This window comes from Cyrtonyx montezumae, unplaced genomic scaffold (assembly GCF_038088225.1).
Source record: "Cyrtonyx montezumae isolate F1298 unplaced genomic scaffold, pur_monq_1.0 scaffold_3, whole genome shotgun sequence".
In the NCBI taxonomy this organism is placed as follows: Eukaryota; Metazoa; Chordata; class Aves; order Galliformes; family Odontophoridae; genus Cyrtonyx; species Cyrtonyx montezumae.
This window is the reverse complement of record NW_027072034.1, coordinates 92,922,204-92,942,254: the sequence shown is the minus strand read 5'-3', so window position 1 is coordinate 92,942,254 and position 20,051 is coordinate 92,922,204. Positions and strand designations below refer to the sequence as shown.

At 38.3% G+C, this 20,051-nt stretch overlaps 1 protein-coding gene across 2 annotated transcripts in view; it reads right to left on the bottom strand.

The window, feature by feature from the left end:
- PHF21B (PHD finger protein 21B) overlaps positions 1-20,051 on the bottom strand; it is a 153,970-nt gene that overhangs the window by 28,950 nt on the left and 104,969 nt on the right. For both annotated transcript variants that reach the window (XM_065742397.1, XM_065742398.1), the window contains one exon: positions 10,697-10,789. In XM_065742397.1, coding sequence (XP_065598469.1) covers positions 10,697-10,789 — 93 coding nt within the window. The remainder of the gene's footprint in view (positions 1-10,696; positions 10,790-20,051) is intronic.

The following is a 20,051-nucleotide window of genomic DNA, read 5'->3' as shown; positions in this document are numbered from 1 at the left end:
TTCCCATCCACAGTGCTCTGACACCTATGAATCACAGCACTTGAGCATAAGTGTTCAGAAGTGCTAAGGGGATGATCTCTAGCAGAGTTTTACATTACCTGCTACAGTAATGTGTGAGAATAAATGGTGTAAATTGGGAAGAAAAATAAAAGAAAGAAAAGAACAAATTCCTTCCCTTCACTGCAAAGCTGTAGCCTAACAGTCACCAAGGAACTGGAGAAAAAGTAGGAGTAGAGTATGGACTGCATTTTACATGCAAGGTAATAAAAAACCTCTTCCACTGCAAGGAGCACAGGTTGCACGGTACTAGCGCCCACAAGTCACAGCAAATAAAAGGTGCCTAAGTCTGGAAAAGAAGTGAAGAGGAAGACTAACAGACAGCATGTGTGTCACAAAGAGAAAACTGCAACTGTTTCTCCTGTAGCTCAACCCTCCTCTCCTCAAATATCTTTCAGTTAACTTCTGACAGCTGTCAAAACAGAATGTGATACTACCAGGGCTATAAATGTAGTAGAGGGAGAGATTCTTCTTGAATACAGTGATTTCACAATGCCACGTTGTTCTCAAGTTTGTTCAATAACTACAATAACAAGAACATTATATTTTAAGTGGCAATATTCAGACACCCATGGTATTTCTCAAGTAACCTACACGCAAATACATTCCCAGACCAGAGAATTCAGAAGGTGGCTGTATGTTTTTTAGACAGGCAAATAACAGGGAGCCTGATCCAGTGAGAGGTGCAGAGTGCTCTTTTGTTCAGCAACCTCTAATTTCATGTATTTTAAAGAGTTTGAGATCAAAAGGGAATCAGCTCTTGTGATAACATGATTTCTTGTATATCCCATACCATTTAACTCCATCCAGATGCCCCTATATGAAGCCTAAAGGTTTCTATTACACTGAAACATCATTCCAGCTCTCAAGAGAAGAAATTGTTGCATACCACAGAGGTGCACAAATGGCTGAGTGGCGGCAGTGGCAGAGTCTGATACCTGTCACCAATGACAAAATCAACTGTGACCACGGGCAATCTGAGTCCTATCAGGTAAACTACTCCCATGCTGTAGTAAAGAAAAAGGTAAAAAAGAAAAACCTGTACAAAGCAAGTTCTCAAGATCCAACCCAAGCAAATATGGGGGAGATGAGAATGAAAACAGAATTCCTTCAATCTCTGTGTACAATGATACATAGTCCTAAAGGACGGGACTTAATGAGAATTGTTATCTCTGTGCAGATCTGCAGATGCCCTGAGAATTCTGGAAAATGCATTCTCCTTATGGCCCAGTGAGAGAGAGAAGATAACAAGAGAACTTCAATTACATAACCAAATCATCCTCCAAGTCACAAAATGGTCATAGAATTTATCCCAGAAACCAAAGTCTGATTTCAACAGAAAATATGAAGGATTTCTTAATGATGAATTCATCATCAGCCAATAAACTTCTAATATTTTATTATGCTTGCAACTGGCATTTTATTGCAAGGTTGAATTTAGCCTAAGTTCAGCCTCCAGTCCTGGATCTTGTTATAGCTTTGTCAGCAGCACTGAAAAGCCCTCCCCCTTCCTAGTACTAGATATAAGCTGGATCGTGCTCAGCATCAATCAGCCCTCCATACTGGCAGGGGTGATACGTATGAGAGCAAATTTTTCAGCTCAACGCAATATCACATTGCCTTTGAGAGAAAGCCCATTATTCACACTTTATTTTCACTTCACCCTTGTACTCAGAGCTTAAAAACAAAAACTCAAAATGTATTTGGCACAATTCATATGTCACAGAGGCAAAGTGCTGGGAGCAGCAGACAGAGCTTTCATTCTTGAAAAGCTTTAGAGAATCACACAGAAAACATTAGCTATGGCTGATAAAATGATTGCAATATGGGGTAATTATAACCTTCACCAGAATGAACAGATGCACAGTGACTTCAGTAAAGCTGTATCTATTTATGCCAGCTGAGGACTAACTTTCTCCATCTTTTTTTAAATCAATAAAAATTGGGCAGAAGAACAGGTTCTTTGTAACTTTGCAGCAGTGACACACTAACATCCAGCAGACCCAAGGAGAAGCATTTCTCCCTTCGCTGATTTTTAGCATCTTTCTTGGTTAGCTTTTGTTGTCATCAGATCGGTCTGATCACAGTCACAATAAACACAGTTTATTTTCTTGCCACAATGGCAAGATTTAAAAACAGAAGTGACTGCAGATCCACATAGACTTTTCTTACTTCTCATTGATAGAGCCTCACAAAAAAAAAAAAAAAAAAAAAAAAGTTTATCTGTAGTGTGCACTGTGAGGAAACACCATGCAAAATGATTCAGTTCAGTGAACCCCGCCCCCACAAAATATCAGCCTCTCTTTAGAGTCTTCATCTGTCTCTGAGATATTAGAAGAATGATATGAAATGAAGGGTGAAACTCAAGCAAACTCTGCAGCCCATATTTCCATTATCCTTGCTGCTGTGGAAAGGGTGAATGAGGGAAGAAGTCTTTTTTTTTTTCCCCACTGAGATCAACAGCAATTAATTATGGCAGAACCACAGTTAGCAACTCAGAATGAAAACTAGTGCCTCATCCTAACTACCACACAAATGAAAAACCCAAGAATCATTCTGTTATACTTTCTTTTTTTTTTTTTTTCCAAATCACATTCTCTACATTAGATATTTTCCTTTGGATCATACACCTACTCTTTTTTGTATTTCAACTTGATAGTCTTGGATAGACAACTTTAGTGACAAGGGGACACCCAGGTAACATAATGCCTGCACAATTTTTAGGTCAACTGAAGTATTTTGTCTCGTTTTTCTTCTCCTTCAAGCCTTGCTTGATACTACAGAAAGGCAAGTTTTGCCAAGAGCGTTGTTCATGCTGGAATCTGCCCTCTCTGCTTTCTATGGACGTTGGTGGAAGGCAGCCAGGTGGGAATTCTTTATTAAAAACATTATCAGTATTTTGAACGCAAACTGAATTTTCACAGGAACTTGACTGTCTTTTGCTAATGAAATGCACATTTTCTCCTCAATTATACTGACTGTATTTTCTAGTTTGGCATTGGAGCTATTGAGCTGATGATTCATAAAGAAGCTCTTTTCCATTTACAAAGGGGAAAATTACCATTAAACCAGCAAATTAAAATCAATATTATTCAAAAAAATAACCAGTACGAGTTGAAGTTGACAAGGACTTCTGCTTTTTCCTTCTGCACAGCAATCCTGTCCTTGAATATGCAGTTATCTGTGTGCCTCTGAGAAAAGAATTTAATCCTTATTGTTTAGGATTACAATAGAAATATAAAAGCTAGACTGCGATTAAACACGCCAGTCAATAACTCACTTCTATTTCTACTCTCTTCAGTATTACAAGCCAGCTTGCTTCTCTCAGATACTCATCTGTGATTAACTTGCTTCAATTTAAATACAAAGTGTCCATGAAACCTTTAAGCACAACCCAGTGAACATCTGTCCCCTTTCTTCCTATCCTTACACATTTATAGGTGGGCTCTGGAACATCCTACACAGCTGGGTTTCCCTAAGTGTCATTCTGGTGTCACTTTAAAGACAGAGATGTTACAGTTTAATGCTATCCATCATGCTAAAATCTTTTTGTAATTCTAGATAATAACGGCACATTACAATAATTTGACCAGCCCCAACTTGTCAAAACTAAAAAGCTTTATACAGAGAAACATGAGACTTCACCAGCGGAGAAGGTACAATGTTGAATGTTTGAATTGCTTTAATCTTTCCTGGGGGTTGTATGGATACTTTTGGTTCTTACTTATAGATTAACATGGAGATCAGTCTTTCCAGATTCTTGTCAAAATGCTCACGACACTGATTAGATCTTAAGGAGTCAAGGACTAGTAACATCCAGTTCTTCTCCTCCACCACCACTGCAAATCATTTCTCTCATAATGAACAAAAAAATAGATAGAGAAAATTGAGGTATTTTGGAAAGTTTGTATCTGGGTGCAGCCCCCTTTGCTACATGTACATACTCTTTTTTTTTCTTTTTTTTTTTTTTTCTCCAGAAAACCAGTTTTTTTTGCCAGGGCAAACTGCCAGCACACTCTCATCTACAAGGAACAGTTCTAATCATAGTGCCTTATTCATATCTTCTTCCATCTTGGCTGCACCACAGTAATGTAAAATACCTAGCATGAAGCACTCTGTATGCTTAAGAAAACCCACAATTCGATCAGCAACTCAGGCTGCCTATCAAACCTCTCCATGAACAAGTCACCAAGACTCCCACAAATTTTCCAACAAATTACCATGTTTTCATCATGCGGGTGGTCAAACACTGGAACAGGCTTCCTATAGAGGTGGCTGTTGCCCGTGTGTATCAGCCTTCAAGGAGTATTAGAGGGGTATTTGGACAATGACCTCAATAACATTTTTAACTTTTGGCAAATTCCAAAGTGGTCAGATAGTTAGACACAATTATCTTTGAAGGTCCCTTCAAACTGTCCTGTCCTGTCCTATCCTAATCCTATCCTATCCTATCCTATCCTATCCTATCCTATCCTATCCTATCCTATCCTATCCTATCCTATCCTATCCTGTCCCCATCCCCATCCCCATCCCAACCTCTCTTTCAAGCTTCCCATGAAACTGGGAAAGGCAGAGGAGGCCATGCATCCATGGTGCAGGGAGTCTCTACAGCCAGATTGATGCTTACATGGGGAGAGGACTCAACCTTCTTCTCTAAGAGTTTAGAGCATAAAATTCATCACTTTTGACAATATTTTCTATGTTACCCTCCTTTGACAGAAATATACAGAGGCATGTAATTAATAGCAACATGCCTATTAAAAATAAGCAAACTGATAAAAAGAAATGCTAACCAGAACACTCAGCTGCACATGCTTCTTCCCAAAGGGAAAGCATGAGAGAAGAAATAGCTTACAACAGATGTTAATCTTTCTGCTTAATACATTACTGAAAGGCGTTCCAAATACAGTGACAAGCACAGTATAAAAGCTTATATAGAATAAAACAGATTAACAATTAAATTTTTAAGAGCTATATTTTTCAGCCAGACCTATGCAAACCTTTCCCTTGAAAAAGTAATTTTGTTTCTATGTTTTCTGCATGCATATAGTCAATGAATATTAAATACTATTGGAAAACCCTTCACTAGGTTATACACCATGCTGATTAAGGTACCTTGAATTACATTATGCCTCCTTCTCCACTAGCATTCCAAGACATCCCCTTTGAAGTGCAGAGGGTTATGTTGCAGAAAGGTGCATGACATTCCTTAGGGTATTATATTCCTTTTCTCCTCTGACATTCTAATGATGACTTCACCCAATTCAATTGCTCTGTACTCAAACAAACAATAAGGCACTTTTGACTCTCTTGAACAATTCAGCTTAACTTCTGATACAGTCACGCATATCAACCAGACTCTTTCCCAGTTTCACAAAGGCCAACTCACATTTAGTAACAATACATTTTTCTGGTTTTTTTTAATGCCTATGCACAGTCTTCACTCAAAAGTAATGATCGTTTTAGACTTATGATACAATGAGATGCTTTCCACAAACCAGTCTGTGAAAACATTTCTCCTGACATCACACAGCTCAGGTGCTGGCTAGAATGGCTGTTTTCCTTTCAAGAAATTTTCCACAAGTACAGTCACTGAGGAAGCCAGGAGCTGGTTAGGGTACACATGTGAAGAGAAGTAGCAGCTGTCAGTGGAACTGTGCTGATGATAACTATGACAAGAAGTGTTATAAATGCAAATGTGCATTTAGGTTATGGGAACATGTACAGTCCACAGCCTCTATTTGGGCTCATGTTGTACCTGTGATGAAAAAACATGTGGTAACAAAGCCATTTCTGCCCCAAAGCAGCCTGCTTTCTAGTGACTGAATGCAGGTCCTATTGAAAGACACATTAAAATCACTCCAGAAGAGAAAAAACGAGCAGCGCTTGACAGCAGAATTGGCTAGGGTCTATTGAAAAACACACACACTTTATGTAAAACAGTTCCTGTTTCTATTCACCATTAATCTACACGATAGTTCCACCATGGGCTTCTGAAACACAGCTCTCTGTACTATTCTAGTCGGGAATGCCATGAGCAAAGCAATCTCAAGCCCTGCCTTCAACCAAGAGTGGAAAAATAGGTCAGGGAAATAATCTGATTTAACTGCTCTTCAAATCATCACAGTCTCTCCATTAATTTCAACAAGAATTGGATTGGGCCCAAATTACTGACAACAAAATGGGAGGTTTATTTTAATATCTTCACTGCTTCATTTAAAATGTTCTGCTGGAAGAACTGAAACTAAGATTTTTCATGTGCCTTCAGGTGGCTAAACTGTGACTGACATTTCTATGGAAAAAGGTTCAAACCAAACAGATTTTCTGCATCACAGCTGGAAACTGGAGCCACAGACTGTCATGGGGCCACCCCTTCTTACAGTTAATGGGTGCCATCGAGAAGAGGAACATCTTGAGAATAAGAATGCATCACCTGTGTGTTTCAGTAAAAGATCTCCACAACTTGCTTCTGAGAGTGAAGTGGAGAGTCTGCAGTTTAAAAATCTCACCCAACTGGAAGCCTCAAAGACTAATGTAAGATGAAAAAGATCTGGATTGTCCTGCTCTGATCTATGCTTTTGTGGCCTCATCCTGTGTGCAGGTTTGGGCATCCCAATACAAGGACACAAAAATGTTAGCAAGCATTCAAAGGAGGGCTGCAAAGATAGTGAAGAGTCTATAGAGAGGAAGAACATGAGAATCAGATGGAGTCCCTTGGTCCCCCTTGAGCCCAGAGTAGAGGAGCTGAGGGGAGGCCTCATGGCAGCTGCAGTTTCCCCCAGGGACAGGGCCTGAGGAAAAGGCATGGAGCTGTGTCAGGGGAGGGGCAGATGGGGGTTAGGGCCAGAGTCTGCACCAGAGGATAGTCAGGCTCTGGAACATGCTCCCCAGGGCAGTGGACATTGCTCCACACTGCCATAGTTCAAGACACCTATGGCCAACGCTATCAGACATAGGGTTCAGTTTTGTGTAAATTCCACTGTGTGGAATCATGAGTTAGGCTTGATGATCCCCTGTGAATCCCTTTCAAATGAAGGTATTCTATTATTCTATGGAATTTAAACCCCAACCATCACAGCTCATTGCAGAAATTGTTTTTATTCGATGAAAACAAAAATAATATTCTGGAAAAAAAAAAAAAGTCTGCCAAAGAATCTTGTTTTGGCAAATAATGAATGCCTAAAGAAATATTGTTTATATTGTGCAATGAACTTGTAATTAATGCTTGTTTGTTCTCTCTTTAATAGCAGTTCTGTATAAAGTGATGAGATTTTGCTACCATTTGAGAATATGCAGATTTTGAATCTTTATTCCCCATATGGAAGAGCTCCCAGGGGGTCACATCATAAACCCATTCAAATGATCAAAATAAATTACAAGTATCCATGCAAATGCAGAAAATGAGAAAGCTGTATGTATTGTTTCACTTAAGTATAGTTAAGTGCCTCAGTTTACTTGTATGGTGACTTTCTGGTTGACTACATAGAAGTAAATCAAGAGCCTTGATGAGGAACAATTAAAGCATCAAAATATAAATACAAAGGGACATATCCAGGCCTTCATCCACTCCACAGACAAGAAGAGAGGCATATTTAGGCATGATTAAGCCAGCTCAAGAGATTGTTCCTATACCTAATGCTACACTAGCACAAACTGCAGCTAAACTGCAGCTAAACTGCAGCTAACTGCAGCTGCTTGAGTAAGCAGGGAGGCATGCTGGTGGGCGTACAGAATACTTTGCTTCCATGACTTCATTGCTCTTAGGGCTCTTCATCATATATTAGTTAAGCCAAATGTTGCACAGGTGGATGTTGGGGAAGGTTAGGATGCAGAACAGTATTCAGCCTCAGATAATGTGCATGAATATGGACACTGTACTGCTTCAGTCTTTTGTGTGATAGGCTATATTCTAGAGAGGTAATGATTTCTGGTTTGTTTTGAAAAAACTGTCCCTTTAATTTGCTGGTATGAGGGAACTGGAGTAAGGCTTTAGCAGATGCCAAACTCATTTGAGCCCTTCTTGTTAATATATTTTGAGCAACAGTGACAAAGCTGCTGCTCAGAAAATCAGCCTTGGAATGGTAGCATTGCACCACTAACTCGGAGCAAGGTGCACTATCTGTGCAGGTTGCCCAGGAGGGACAACAAGAGGTTAGTAGCCAGCCTACCCTGTAACCACGACTGATGCACAATAGCCAAGAGGACATGGATTGTGACAGGACAAAGTTCAGCATGCTGTCCAGCTCCTCCTGGAATATACTAGAAGTCCTTCATTTCAAAAATGGTTTCAAAATGAAAATTAGATCACTTCTAAACATTAAGTAGAATGTTTCAGATGGTGGGAGAGTTCTCCTCCAGGAAATGGTATGGAAATTTTAAACTTCTCTGCAAGCTTTGAACTGGAGATGAACATATAGACCAGAATGAGCTGCAGAGGAGACAGCTTGCAAGTGGGGGAGGCTATTGCCGAAGAAGGAAATCTACGCCTGAAAAAATCAGAAAACACATAGAACGTAAATACTTCTGATAATGAGGTCTTGTATGTAGCTGCATAGTTTAGTTTTAGTTTTGATAGAAGCGAGATTGTTGTGTGGTTATTTTCAATGTTATCTATATGAAACAGAAAACTCAGTAAACTGTGGCCCAGGCCTGCTGCAGAAGCATTGATATTTCATTAATACTAAGTAAAATTGCATAAGCAGGCCTGAAATTAAAGACTGTGTTAGAACACAAATAAAAAAGAAAAGAATAAATACAAATATTGCCACGACCTCAGAAGAAAGGTAGAAAAAAAACCATGTTATTCTGCTTTCTTAAACTCTTCAAAATTGAATCAAACAGTTGCCTAACACTTTCATGATTTTTTGTTATCAGTATTCTACATCATAACATCATGTAGTGCACTGAGAGTTAAAGAGTTAATGCTCCATTTCCGTGATTGTCAATGGTTCTTGGTATACCTGTCTCAGAAGAGAACTACATATCCCAGAGGACTGTTCACTGTTCTGTTTCCATTTTCTGTTCAGAGGAAAAGATAAAACTGTTCACATGTCATAAAACGTCCCCTTTCTCCTTTCCTCTCCTCTCAGTGGTGTGAGCTCCCTAGCCATCTCACCTTCAGCATTAGAGGAAGGCCATTGGTTTTTGAACACTCACTCATTTTATTTGATCTCTTAGCTTCAATTCCAATTATACTGCACTATATCATGTTATCTTGCATTCCAATATCTTATTTAGTAAATTAGCTTTCCTCCTCAGATTGTTGCCACTGTTTTGTTTTTAGACCCATCTCCCTACCCTTTCCTTTTTTTCCCCTTTCCCCTTTCCTGAGGTGTGGGTCTGTGGATTTCCCCATCCTATTATTCATGGAACCGACCAGAATCAGTCCATAAACCCTTGACACACAGAAAGAAAATGTTTCTATTTAACATATGTAAAGAACATTGATGTTCCTTTAAGTGCAGCATTTGCAAAGCCATCATCGCTGCTAAAACATAACCTTAGCAATAATTTAAGTCCCTGTTACAGGTCTTTCCATTGCTCTTGAACTTCATCTACTTCCAGGAACATCTCTACATCTCAAAATGGCAAAGAATCAATGTGTCATTATGCCATAAGAATAGCTGAAAAGCGAAGTCTTGAACTTGATAAGAAAACTATGACCTTCACTTCATGTTCACAGCTTTGTTTTCTACCAAATGTAATTTAAAGGGAGAATTTAAGAACTTTATCTTGGAAATACAAATACTCCTTCCTCCAGGCAGATTTAGTTCATAGATCTGCTACTAGATTCTGCTACTAAGAAAATATTAGAAAAAAATAAAATAAAAATAATAAAGGAACAGTAGAAGACCTAACATTGATTTCAATGGTAGAAAAATGTTCAAAAATATCAAAAATAGACCTCTGAGGGCTACAGAAGGAGAAATACCTCTGCACTTAATAATCATGATTCTGAAATGATAATCATAGTGCTGCAGTAAAACACATGTTGAAAATGACATTTAATGTTTTTGAGAAATGTTTTGAAAGGCTGAAAAGAGGAAAAAAAGTGTATTTTTAGGGAAACTAAGCTGGATATTCACGAAAGAAAATTCAGGTCTCAGTCTGTGAGCATAAATGGCCTAATGCCCCTACACAGACTCCCAGTCTGGTATCTGGGTTAGTTGAGACAAAACACTGTACTGGGATAAACAGAGATAAAGTAAATGGGTTAGTAAAAGAATGTTTGAGTCTAAGTCATGAACAGAAAGGTTAATACTTCCACCTCTCTTTTTAATTACAGATTTGCAGATTTTTGTATCTATGATTTGTGACTCACTTGATAAAGCATAAATTTACAGTTTGCCATATGTATTTTGTTCTTTCACAATGAATCTGAGTTGTTTTTTTCTTCTTTTAACTTTTCATTGTACTAACAGTATACTCCCTAATATATCTGGTATTTCTTTTCTTCACAAAATTGAGAAAATCATAGCTCTGCTTTTCCACTCTGAAGGTGAGTTGCCCAGTCATATACAGGATCTACTAACTTAGTATTTGTTCAGCCAAATGAGTGTGCAGATGTACACAGGCCTTGGCACCAGACAGGAACACAGCTGAATACATATAAAACAACACACAGAATTGTATTTCGTACCTGAGGTAGCACTGCTGGTCCTTGTCCTGCCAACCTCTGCAAGGAGCTGACCTGAGGAACCTTAATGGGCACTGCAGTGATAGTTCCCAAAGTCTGTTGGGTAAAAAAACACAGTAGAACAAGGTTTGAAATATAGGCATATCCTCCCCAGGCTCTGCCCTACCCAGATTCCCTTCCCTGTTCACTTGGAGTAAAGAGTTACTTTTCATTCTCTTCAGCTCTCTTCAAAGACCTATTCACTAAAGCCAATGCCTTCTCAGAGCATCTCCTAAATACGAGTGCAAAGGATGTCTCTCACTATTGTGATATTTTTTTTTTGGTACACACAGCAAACAACCACGTGGCCACAACTGAAGGCTGTCTAGGCTTGCTTTCAAAAGATCTGAGGAAAGGTGAAATGCACCACCGTGAGCCTTCAAAATGTGCAATAGCAAAATGATGCATTGCATGGTTGCCAGGGTCATAAGAGAAGTTCATTGTGTGGTAGTAAATAGTAAATACTGAATTATTAAAATGGAAAGTTACTTATAACTATGTTTTAATGCACTGTAACATAACATTCAGCTATGACAGCATCCATTCAGGCCAACACAGCAGCTATTACCATCCACCTTTATTCACCCTTCTCTCGAAAAACAATTTTATTCAAAACTTATTTAAGAGATCTACTGTAGCTCCTTCATTGAGGAAATACATTGTTGTCTTTCTCATAAAGTTTACTTTGCAAGCAAAGAGCCCGTTAACCCAGTAATATCTTTATCTGAATACAGAAAGACACCAACAGAACAAGTAAAACATGTTTTTGTAATACCTCCAAATACACATAAATTCCCCCTCTTCTCCTAAAAAATCTGTATGACTGTTCAGCTTCTTTGCATTGCTGACTTTTCATCCATCTGTAGTGATACAGATAGAGGTATGAGGTTTATCTCAGATATTCTGAATGATACATCTTTTTCAAGACTCACCCACAGATGTTCCTGAAATACTGTATCTGAGATGTTGTAAATAGCTTGTACTTATTTTCTCCAACAAAAAGGATAGGTAACTCACAAATTTAAGAGTGGGCAGAGTGGGCCCTAGATCTAAAGAATATTTCTTTTTCCCTTAACCCTCTTCCACTCATTCACTCTCCTATGCAGTTCATATTCTGGTTAACAGGGCAGTATTCTTAACACAAGTTTGTACATCTTCTATCTAATGTTTCCTAATTGCTGTTGGAATGATGTAGCAATATAAGCAAGCAGATGACTGCCATTATAAGAGCATGTTAGTCTTAGTCACTGAAAAATAATAAAATAATAAAAATAAAACAAAAAAAAACTGAAAAAAATGTATTTGGCCACTAGAAATGGCTAATAACAAAAGTAAAACAGGTTCAAGTGAATTTCTTTGAATTTAAGTCTCCTCAAAACAAAGATATTGGATCACAGTTGGCAAAATAAAATATGCTAATGTGATCCCAATCTGATAATGAAATTCATCAATAAAAATGAAACTATAATGAAGTCAGTTCAAGCAAAGAGAGGCTGTATTAGGTCCGTGTTGATGAGTTCTCCTCAGACTTCAACAACAGAGTAGTAAAATAGTCTGCTTCATTTAAACTACAGTGCTTGATAAGAATATCATGCATTTTCATGCAGGGTACTTTTGAGAAACCTGTCATACAGAGTTTATATTTTCAACACTGCCACTCTTCTTCAAGATATCTGGTTGTTTGGTTTTATATCTTCAAGGTTTAAAAATTGACAGAGTTAACCACCAATGGAACTTCATTTTTCCCGAGTGCTCATAGATTGTCTGTACCCTGCTTGGATTATCCATGGAAAGATGCACTCCTGAATTCGTCTTAAATCAAAGAGGGGAAAAAACAAAACAAAACAAAACAAAACAAAACAAAACAAAACAAAACAAAAAACCCAACCAACTGCATTTCTACCTGAAGATACAAGAATTAGCACGCTTTATCTTCCCTCATGAGAGCCATCAGCGGAGTGAGGAAGAGATGGAGGTGTTTCCACTGCAGCTATCCCTATAGAGTGATACATGGGATAAAAACAAGAGAAGGGATGCAAAAAACTATCTGCATGAATCACTTGTTTGCTCTCTCTACCATATGATGGTCTTACACACTGTTAAGGATGACATGAGGAATTCCTTGGAAGGAAGAGAACTTGAGAAGCGATCTGCAGTATGGCCACTTAGTAGATGTAGTGCTACTCCCTGCTTTATATTATCATGAGCTACATTAATTCAGTCCAGTTGTTTTGCTTTTTAAGATGAATAACAAAACGGAATTTACAAACTCAAATTAGACAATCTGAAAGTTTATCGCACAATATGATGTACATTTTCCCTCCATCCCAACACAGTTAATGAACAAAATGAGATTTCTTTGGTATTGCAGTGAGCCCATCCCTACAAACTTCACAACTTCTCTTGGACTACACATAACCCCCTACTGCAAACTATAACAAGTTCTTCTTTCAGGAAGGTCGTGATTAAAGTGTGGCTGCAGCTCTTACCTTTTCTATAAATGCTACCATGGGCCCTGAAAACTCATACTCAGATATTCATATTCCTACAGATATGACTGGATTTGCAAGGATTTTCACACTGTCCAACAGAATAGCATGTATCAAAATCAGAAGTGCTGACACTGAATGAAATTGGGAATTGACTATAAAGATAAGCATCAAATTATTCAGAAGTTAGATAAGATGTGGTTGTCAACTGGTAGGATGCACACAAACTTCATGTAAGTAACAAATCTCCTTCTTTGTACTACTTCAAATATCAACCAGAGGAGGAGGAAAAAAAAAAACTATCTGGAATAGAATGCCTCTGTCCTCTGAGAAAGGAGCTCATCACATTCTCTAAATGCATTGCCGTGCCAGTTCTGATATGTTTAAAAACTCACAGCACTGGAGCTGTGAATGTGAAGAAGAAATAAAAAATGCCATAAAACTGCTCTACACCTTTCTCTTGGTTTCACCTGAAAACAAAGGCAGGATGCATTGTCTGTGGGTATCAGAGGAACGAACTGTTCTGTCACCTGTGCCCTGAAAAAGTTCTTCAGATTTACTTTCCTGAAGTAGCAGTTCTGCAGCCATATCGAGAGAGCAAAAACAAATTACAGCATTCATGGGTTATGAAATTTTCAGTGACAAGGATGCAGCCCACTGTTTACAAATGTTTTTACAGTAAGGATCTGTTATTAAATATTCAAGCAATGTCAGTGCATAAATCACATGGCTGAGGAAAAATTCAAAATTCTGATCTCACAGTAATAGTATCACTACAGTATGTTCAGACTATTTAAGAATCTATTTTAATATTCACTGTTTGCATTAGTTTGTTACTGCCTCTCAGCATGGACAACAAATAGGTCAAGATGCTGTACTGGCAGAATTCAGCAACAGAAAACTCTGAACCACTCCTATAACACATCTCATATTTTATCTCAGGGTACTCAGTATTACTGTCTCCGTTTCAGTGATGAAAATATGACATTTAGAGGCAAAATAACATTGTAAGGGCTAAACTGTTGTACAGGTGGAAATGCAAGCCAGACTTCTGATTTCCAGTGTCTCATCCACACTGTTGATTAATGTCATCTCATCTGTTGACACAGAGCCACATTTAACTACCCTACTACTAGGTCAGTGAAAACTATTTTCACTCTCAAACTGTCCAGGCTTGCCATGGTGAGCCTGAAGGATCAAACACTCATCACTCACTAATTCCACACCTTAATTTCTACCCAGGCAGGGTTTTTTTTATTCCTTTCCTTTTTCCAATTTGTCCAAAGAGCAAGCTGGTGCACATTCTTATAAACCTTTAATTAACAAGCTGAAAAGACATTTTTTCTGGCAATGCCTGACCTTTAAGCACTTTGTATGAATTTATCGATACCAGCAGAAACAATAATTTAAAAGGTTATTTTATGAGTGCTGAATAGTTTATGGCAGCACTTTTGTCAAGATAAATGAGTTTCTTATTACTACATTTACAGCTCTGAGCATTTTAATAAAAAAAGGTCTATAAAAGTCAAAGATAACTTCAAATCTTTCCTCTATCTAAGTCTGCTTGGGTTTTTCCACTGACCTCCTGAAACATCTAAAGTGTGGAAAGAGTATCAAAATGAGAAGTGATGGGGGAAAATTAAGAGCAAAGTTTTTGTTTGCCTACAAACAAGCAAGTTCATAGTGTAGAAGACCTGCAGCCAAAGCTTTTGAGTAAATGTTACACAGTAGCATGTTCTAAAGGTTTACATTTTGAATTGCAAAATGAAGAGAAGCAAATGAAATAATATGGATGTAGGTTGCTCCAATAGTAAAACTTCCTATTTGTTTCCATGGAATTTATATCAGATACAAAGAGCACAATAACACTATTTGATTGAGCACATTTTCAGCTACAAAACACTATTTTTCAACATAGTCACCACCATTAGCTATGCATTTTTTTGCCAGCAACAAACAAGAGCCTGTATGCTGCACTTGTAAAAATCTCCATGGCCACCAGGAATGTGGTTTGGATTTCATGTCACTGTTGCCAGTACTGAAATGCAACACCCACCACCTCACTGTGCTAAGATCCATGGTTTGGATTCTATCAACACTGAGCAAGCATTGCTGAATGTCAATGGATGCCATTTCTTCCATATTGAGGATCTCAATTGCAGGGGAAAATTTAGAAGATCATGCCAAGTGCAGCTAAAAAATAGAATAATTTCTCACTAGTAATTCTATTAATGCTCAATAACATGGCAACTACTTGCTGTGTCTTCTACTCTGGTATTGCTTCTGAATCAAATCAACACTGTCTCTTGATCCAGGATCTCAAAGTTAACTGAGAAGAAGTGTGTAGGGACATTGGCAAGTGGAAGACATAAAATGTGAAACAAAGAAGTATGGTATAGACAGAACATAAAAAATTACAGGACAAAGGCTAAAGATGCTGAGCCAGAAATAGGGATGAGATTTACATTGTTGGTGATCAGTCTAAAGGCCATACGTTCAGTTTTGTACTGTTCATTATCTTACGACTTCATTAGTCAATTTGTGAGTTTTCAAATTCACAGTTGGGCTCCTTTTTAATTTTAGTGAACTTCTTAGCCCTGAGTAAATACACAGAAATGTATATAGGCATACACATACACAGGTAGGTATCACTTTTTTACCAAAAGATACTTAAATTTTAATCAGCTTTGGTAAACATATTGCCCGACCATCTCTTCCTATGTTAGCTTCAAACTACAAATTCTTTCCTCACCCTCAATTGGATGCACTCATAAAAGCTTAAGGACCTGTTCCTACAATTCAACACCTATCAAAAGTCACTGATGAGCTTGATAGAGGAGCAATTTCAGCTTAGATCACAGACAAAGAGCTGTTAGTGGACACAACTCCTCACCGATTCCAGAATTATGCCACTACAGATGAAACCAACAAAATCAATCCCTGAAGAGAATCAGACTCAGTGAGTCGCAGAAGGTTAAATAGCCATGTAGTTTCAAAAGCCTGCTGCTACAGCATGTTACCAAAATAAATACTTAACTCAGGAACATATGGGTTTGTTGTAGCTTAGCAGAAGAGTTCAAATTATTTGGGTTCAACTGACACTGCACTGCTGTATTATTTGCAAACTATTTTATACTGACACAAATACTGCAGTGCAAATAATGTGTTCCTACAATGTACTACAGAAATACTAATCTTTTTTTTTTTTAAGTACGCATGCATCTCTTCAAGATTTAGTTCTTCTTCCTGTTGCAAATAAGATATCTAAGTGATTTTAAAAAAATGTTTTTGTCTGTTATGTGTTCAGTATTGGCAACAACAGTTTTACAGAATGGATTTTTAATGTGGTAGTGACAGGGGAACAGATTGCTATGGCAACAGCAAAGATGAAAATTCTTAACCTGAATGGATCGTCACTGAAGTAATTGCAGGTTTTTTTACCCGTTCTACATCCATTTTACAACTTGAATGCTGCATTCAACCTTGAGCTTGCTTTATATAAAAGCCAAGCACTGTATGCAACCTCCAAGTTCTTTTGACTTCCAACTTGCTGCGCCTTAGCTCAATAATCCTGGATAGTTACTGTTCTCTACCTCACCTAAACACTGGAACGCTTTTATTATTCTGTATAAGCACCCAGTAAAAGCACTGTGTGCTTGGATGTAACTGAGGTTTCTGTAAGATATATGCACGTAAGTATTTTTTCTTTCCCCCTGGTCCAAACTTGCACCAAAATTCCATGGAAATCATGCATGATGATTAAAGTATAGTGAAATCACTCTGCATGGTGTTTCTAATAATCTAGTGAAATAATGGCATACTTCAGTTTCACACTTGGAATGTATTCCAGAGTCTGAACTTCGGGCAAAAATTTTGTGTAAGCATCAATTTAACTGGAATTTCATAGAAACTTAAAGATTTCTTCTTCATCTTTTCTGTGTTTATTTTCCCCATTTCTTTTGTCTCCATTCAGAACTCACTAACCTTACTCATGTGTGCACAGTCCTTACTGTTATAAAGTAGACAATGAGAGACGACTCAGGCCATGCCTGATGCTATTGCACCCAAGCAATGCTACTGCTCTGCTGGCTGCTTCTTGGCCCAATAACCGGGCAGCAGCAAGCAGCACCAGCCATGGCATTTCTCTAAATCCCAAATCTGTTGTGAACACAACCATTCAACCAAATTCTTCATTGCTTCTGAGTTATTCATTCTCATCAACAAGGAAACCCACAGGCTATTGGACAGATATTGCACAGATAATTGAAGGTATTGGAGAGCCATAAGCAGAGGGAAAAGTGGAGTTTTCTGCTGCCTCCACAGCTCCAAGGCTTATCAGGGCACCACTTAATCTTCTGCTATCCCACAGTGTTCAGACTTTTAAGAGAACTCTCTCTACTTCTTGCCACTTGCACATCCCCATCTAGGGAACCTTGGATACACAAACTCAGTTTGATGACACTGTGGACAAGTATTCTGGCAAAGGAAAAGTAAGTTGCATGAAATTAATGATCTTTCCTGCTTAAGCTCCATGCCTCCTTCCACAAGAAGATGGAGAGCTGTGCCAAATACCTCACCCTAAACACAACTTCCATAACCTTATTTACTGGTTAGTATCTTTTTCTTAAGACACTATTATTTTTATTTAAATTTTTCCTCAGTCATTAGATCACAGAAAAAAAAAAGTTCATCTATGCAAACTGCATTAACATGAACATACCTGTTCTGCGGTTTGAAGCTTTAATCAAAAATCATATCCAATTAATTGTCTCCACCTCCTGCACAAATGAGGATGGTCTCACTGAGCTGCACAACACTGCTCTGCAGCTGTGATTACACCTAGAGTCTCTTGCACAGCTTATTCATAGGATTTGTTGTTAAACTCCTAAACTGTTCCAGGTTGATGTTGTTTTTAATGACTAATGTCTTCAAATTACTTATTCTCTGTTCACTGCCTCTGAAAGTATTTTTCAGAAAGTGGAAGGTGCATGTGCAGCAGAGCCCTGACTCTCTCAAGCTAGTTCGAGCAGGAGCAAAGCCTCCAGCAGCGGCACAGCAGCAAAGGCAATGCTGCTGCATCTCTACTGCAGGCTATGAAGGCTGGGATGAGACGATGGTGGGAATTAAAATAATGGGAGAAATGACCATCATTCCGTACTGACTGAGGAACCCTTGCCTACTGGAATGGCCCACACAGCCTCTCAGCAGCTACGAGAAACGAAGAGTGCCTTCCACATCATTCCATGTTGTTACACCCAAAGGGCTCAGAGCTGCTTTAGCAGTTCTGGCTCTGATTTTTATTATGCATTCTTCAGTCACTCTGGAAACGCAAGGGGAGTGACAGCTTGAGACGATCTAATTGCTCCCTGCCACACAGTCCTTTTTGTCAGACCCATAGCAGAGTTAATTCAGCTTGCTAACCAGCATAAAGAAAGTTTTCTGCTGGTTGAATTAGGTGAGGAAGAAAGCAACAGAATAAAGGCAAGGGGAAAAGCAATGCTTTCTAGCTGGGGAGGGGGAAGGGGGGCAAGAAACACAAAAGCAGGGGAAAAGAAAAATGGCCTGACGGCACCAGCCTTCCTGGAGAAAGCAATCTATTTGATACTCAGCTATCATGACTGCATGATGTTACTGAAAGTAGCTTCTTTGCGTACAAACCTGGGGAGGAAGTAAGACATCTTTTCCCAAAATCCACATTTAGCATGTTTAAATTTGACTGATCTTAAAATTTTACTGTAAATATAGTTAGAAGAAAGAAAGCAATAACTTTACGAAGAAATGTTTGTCTGAATGTGCATAATCCCACAAGCTTGCTGTATTTATTTTTTTAGGCAGGCTACTCAACAATATTGAGCCACCTGCCCATCAACAAAACCCAGTGGGAAATGCTTCCTTTAGTATAACACGGCTGAATTACCTTTCTTATTGAATTCTTAACTCTGGTATTCTACAGTTCTGGGATTGCAGCTGTGAGAAATCTTTGTAGTGTTATTTAGATGCCTTCTTCTAATTAAAAGAAAGTATTCAGAATATGACATGCTTTTTAGTTTTGGAAGGTGTTAAACTCTACAGAATTCACTTAAAAATGCAGTTGATCCTTCAAGGATCCAAACAGAAAACCTGATCTCCTGTGTGGATTTGTGCAGATAGTAGTAGGATTTGGCAAATTTATAGGTGAATGAATATGTATACATGTAGATACATACATATACATTGTATGTATGAGAGTTTTGCGATTTGAGCTCAAGATTGTTAGGTACATTTCAGCACTTCAGTATTTTTGAAGATCTACTATAAAGTTTTGCTAAAAATAAAAGGCAAAGGGAGAAACTAAGCCATGTGCTTTCAGCTTATGTACTTTGCCAATAAAGTCTTCATAAAGGCAGCACCGAGAACCATTACAAACCGTGATTCAGTTCAATGAAGGTCTGGGTGTATATCCACACTGATCACATTGCAGAGATCAGGACAGTAATCCACAATCAATCCTAGAACCAAAACGGGGAAAACTTTTTGTTTCTTCAATTAGACAGTGGTATCTAAAATCCATATTAACTGCCAGAGAGCTAACTTTACTACCAGTCTTTATTTTTTTTTAGACTGCCTGTTACTCATAAAATGTTATTTATATAAGGCTGTTGACTCCAAAAGCAAAATGCTGATAAAGAGTGCTGCACAGGTCTACCTTCTACTTGCAGATACAAAAGTTCAGTGCAGTCTACACCCTGACACTGTAAATTGAAAATCATGAAAATTAGGATGAACAGGTCACAAAGGCATTTTTTTTCTTATAATGAAAAGTTTCTTTTCAAAGAGTATGTAATAATTAT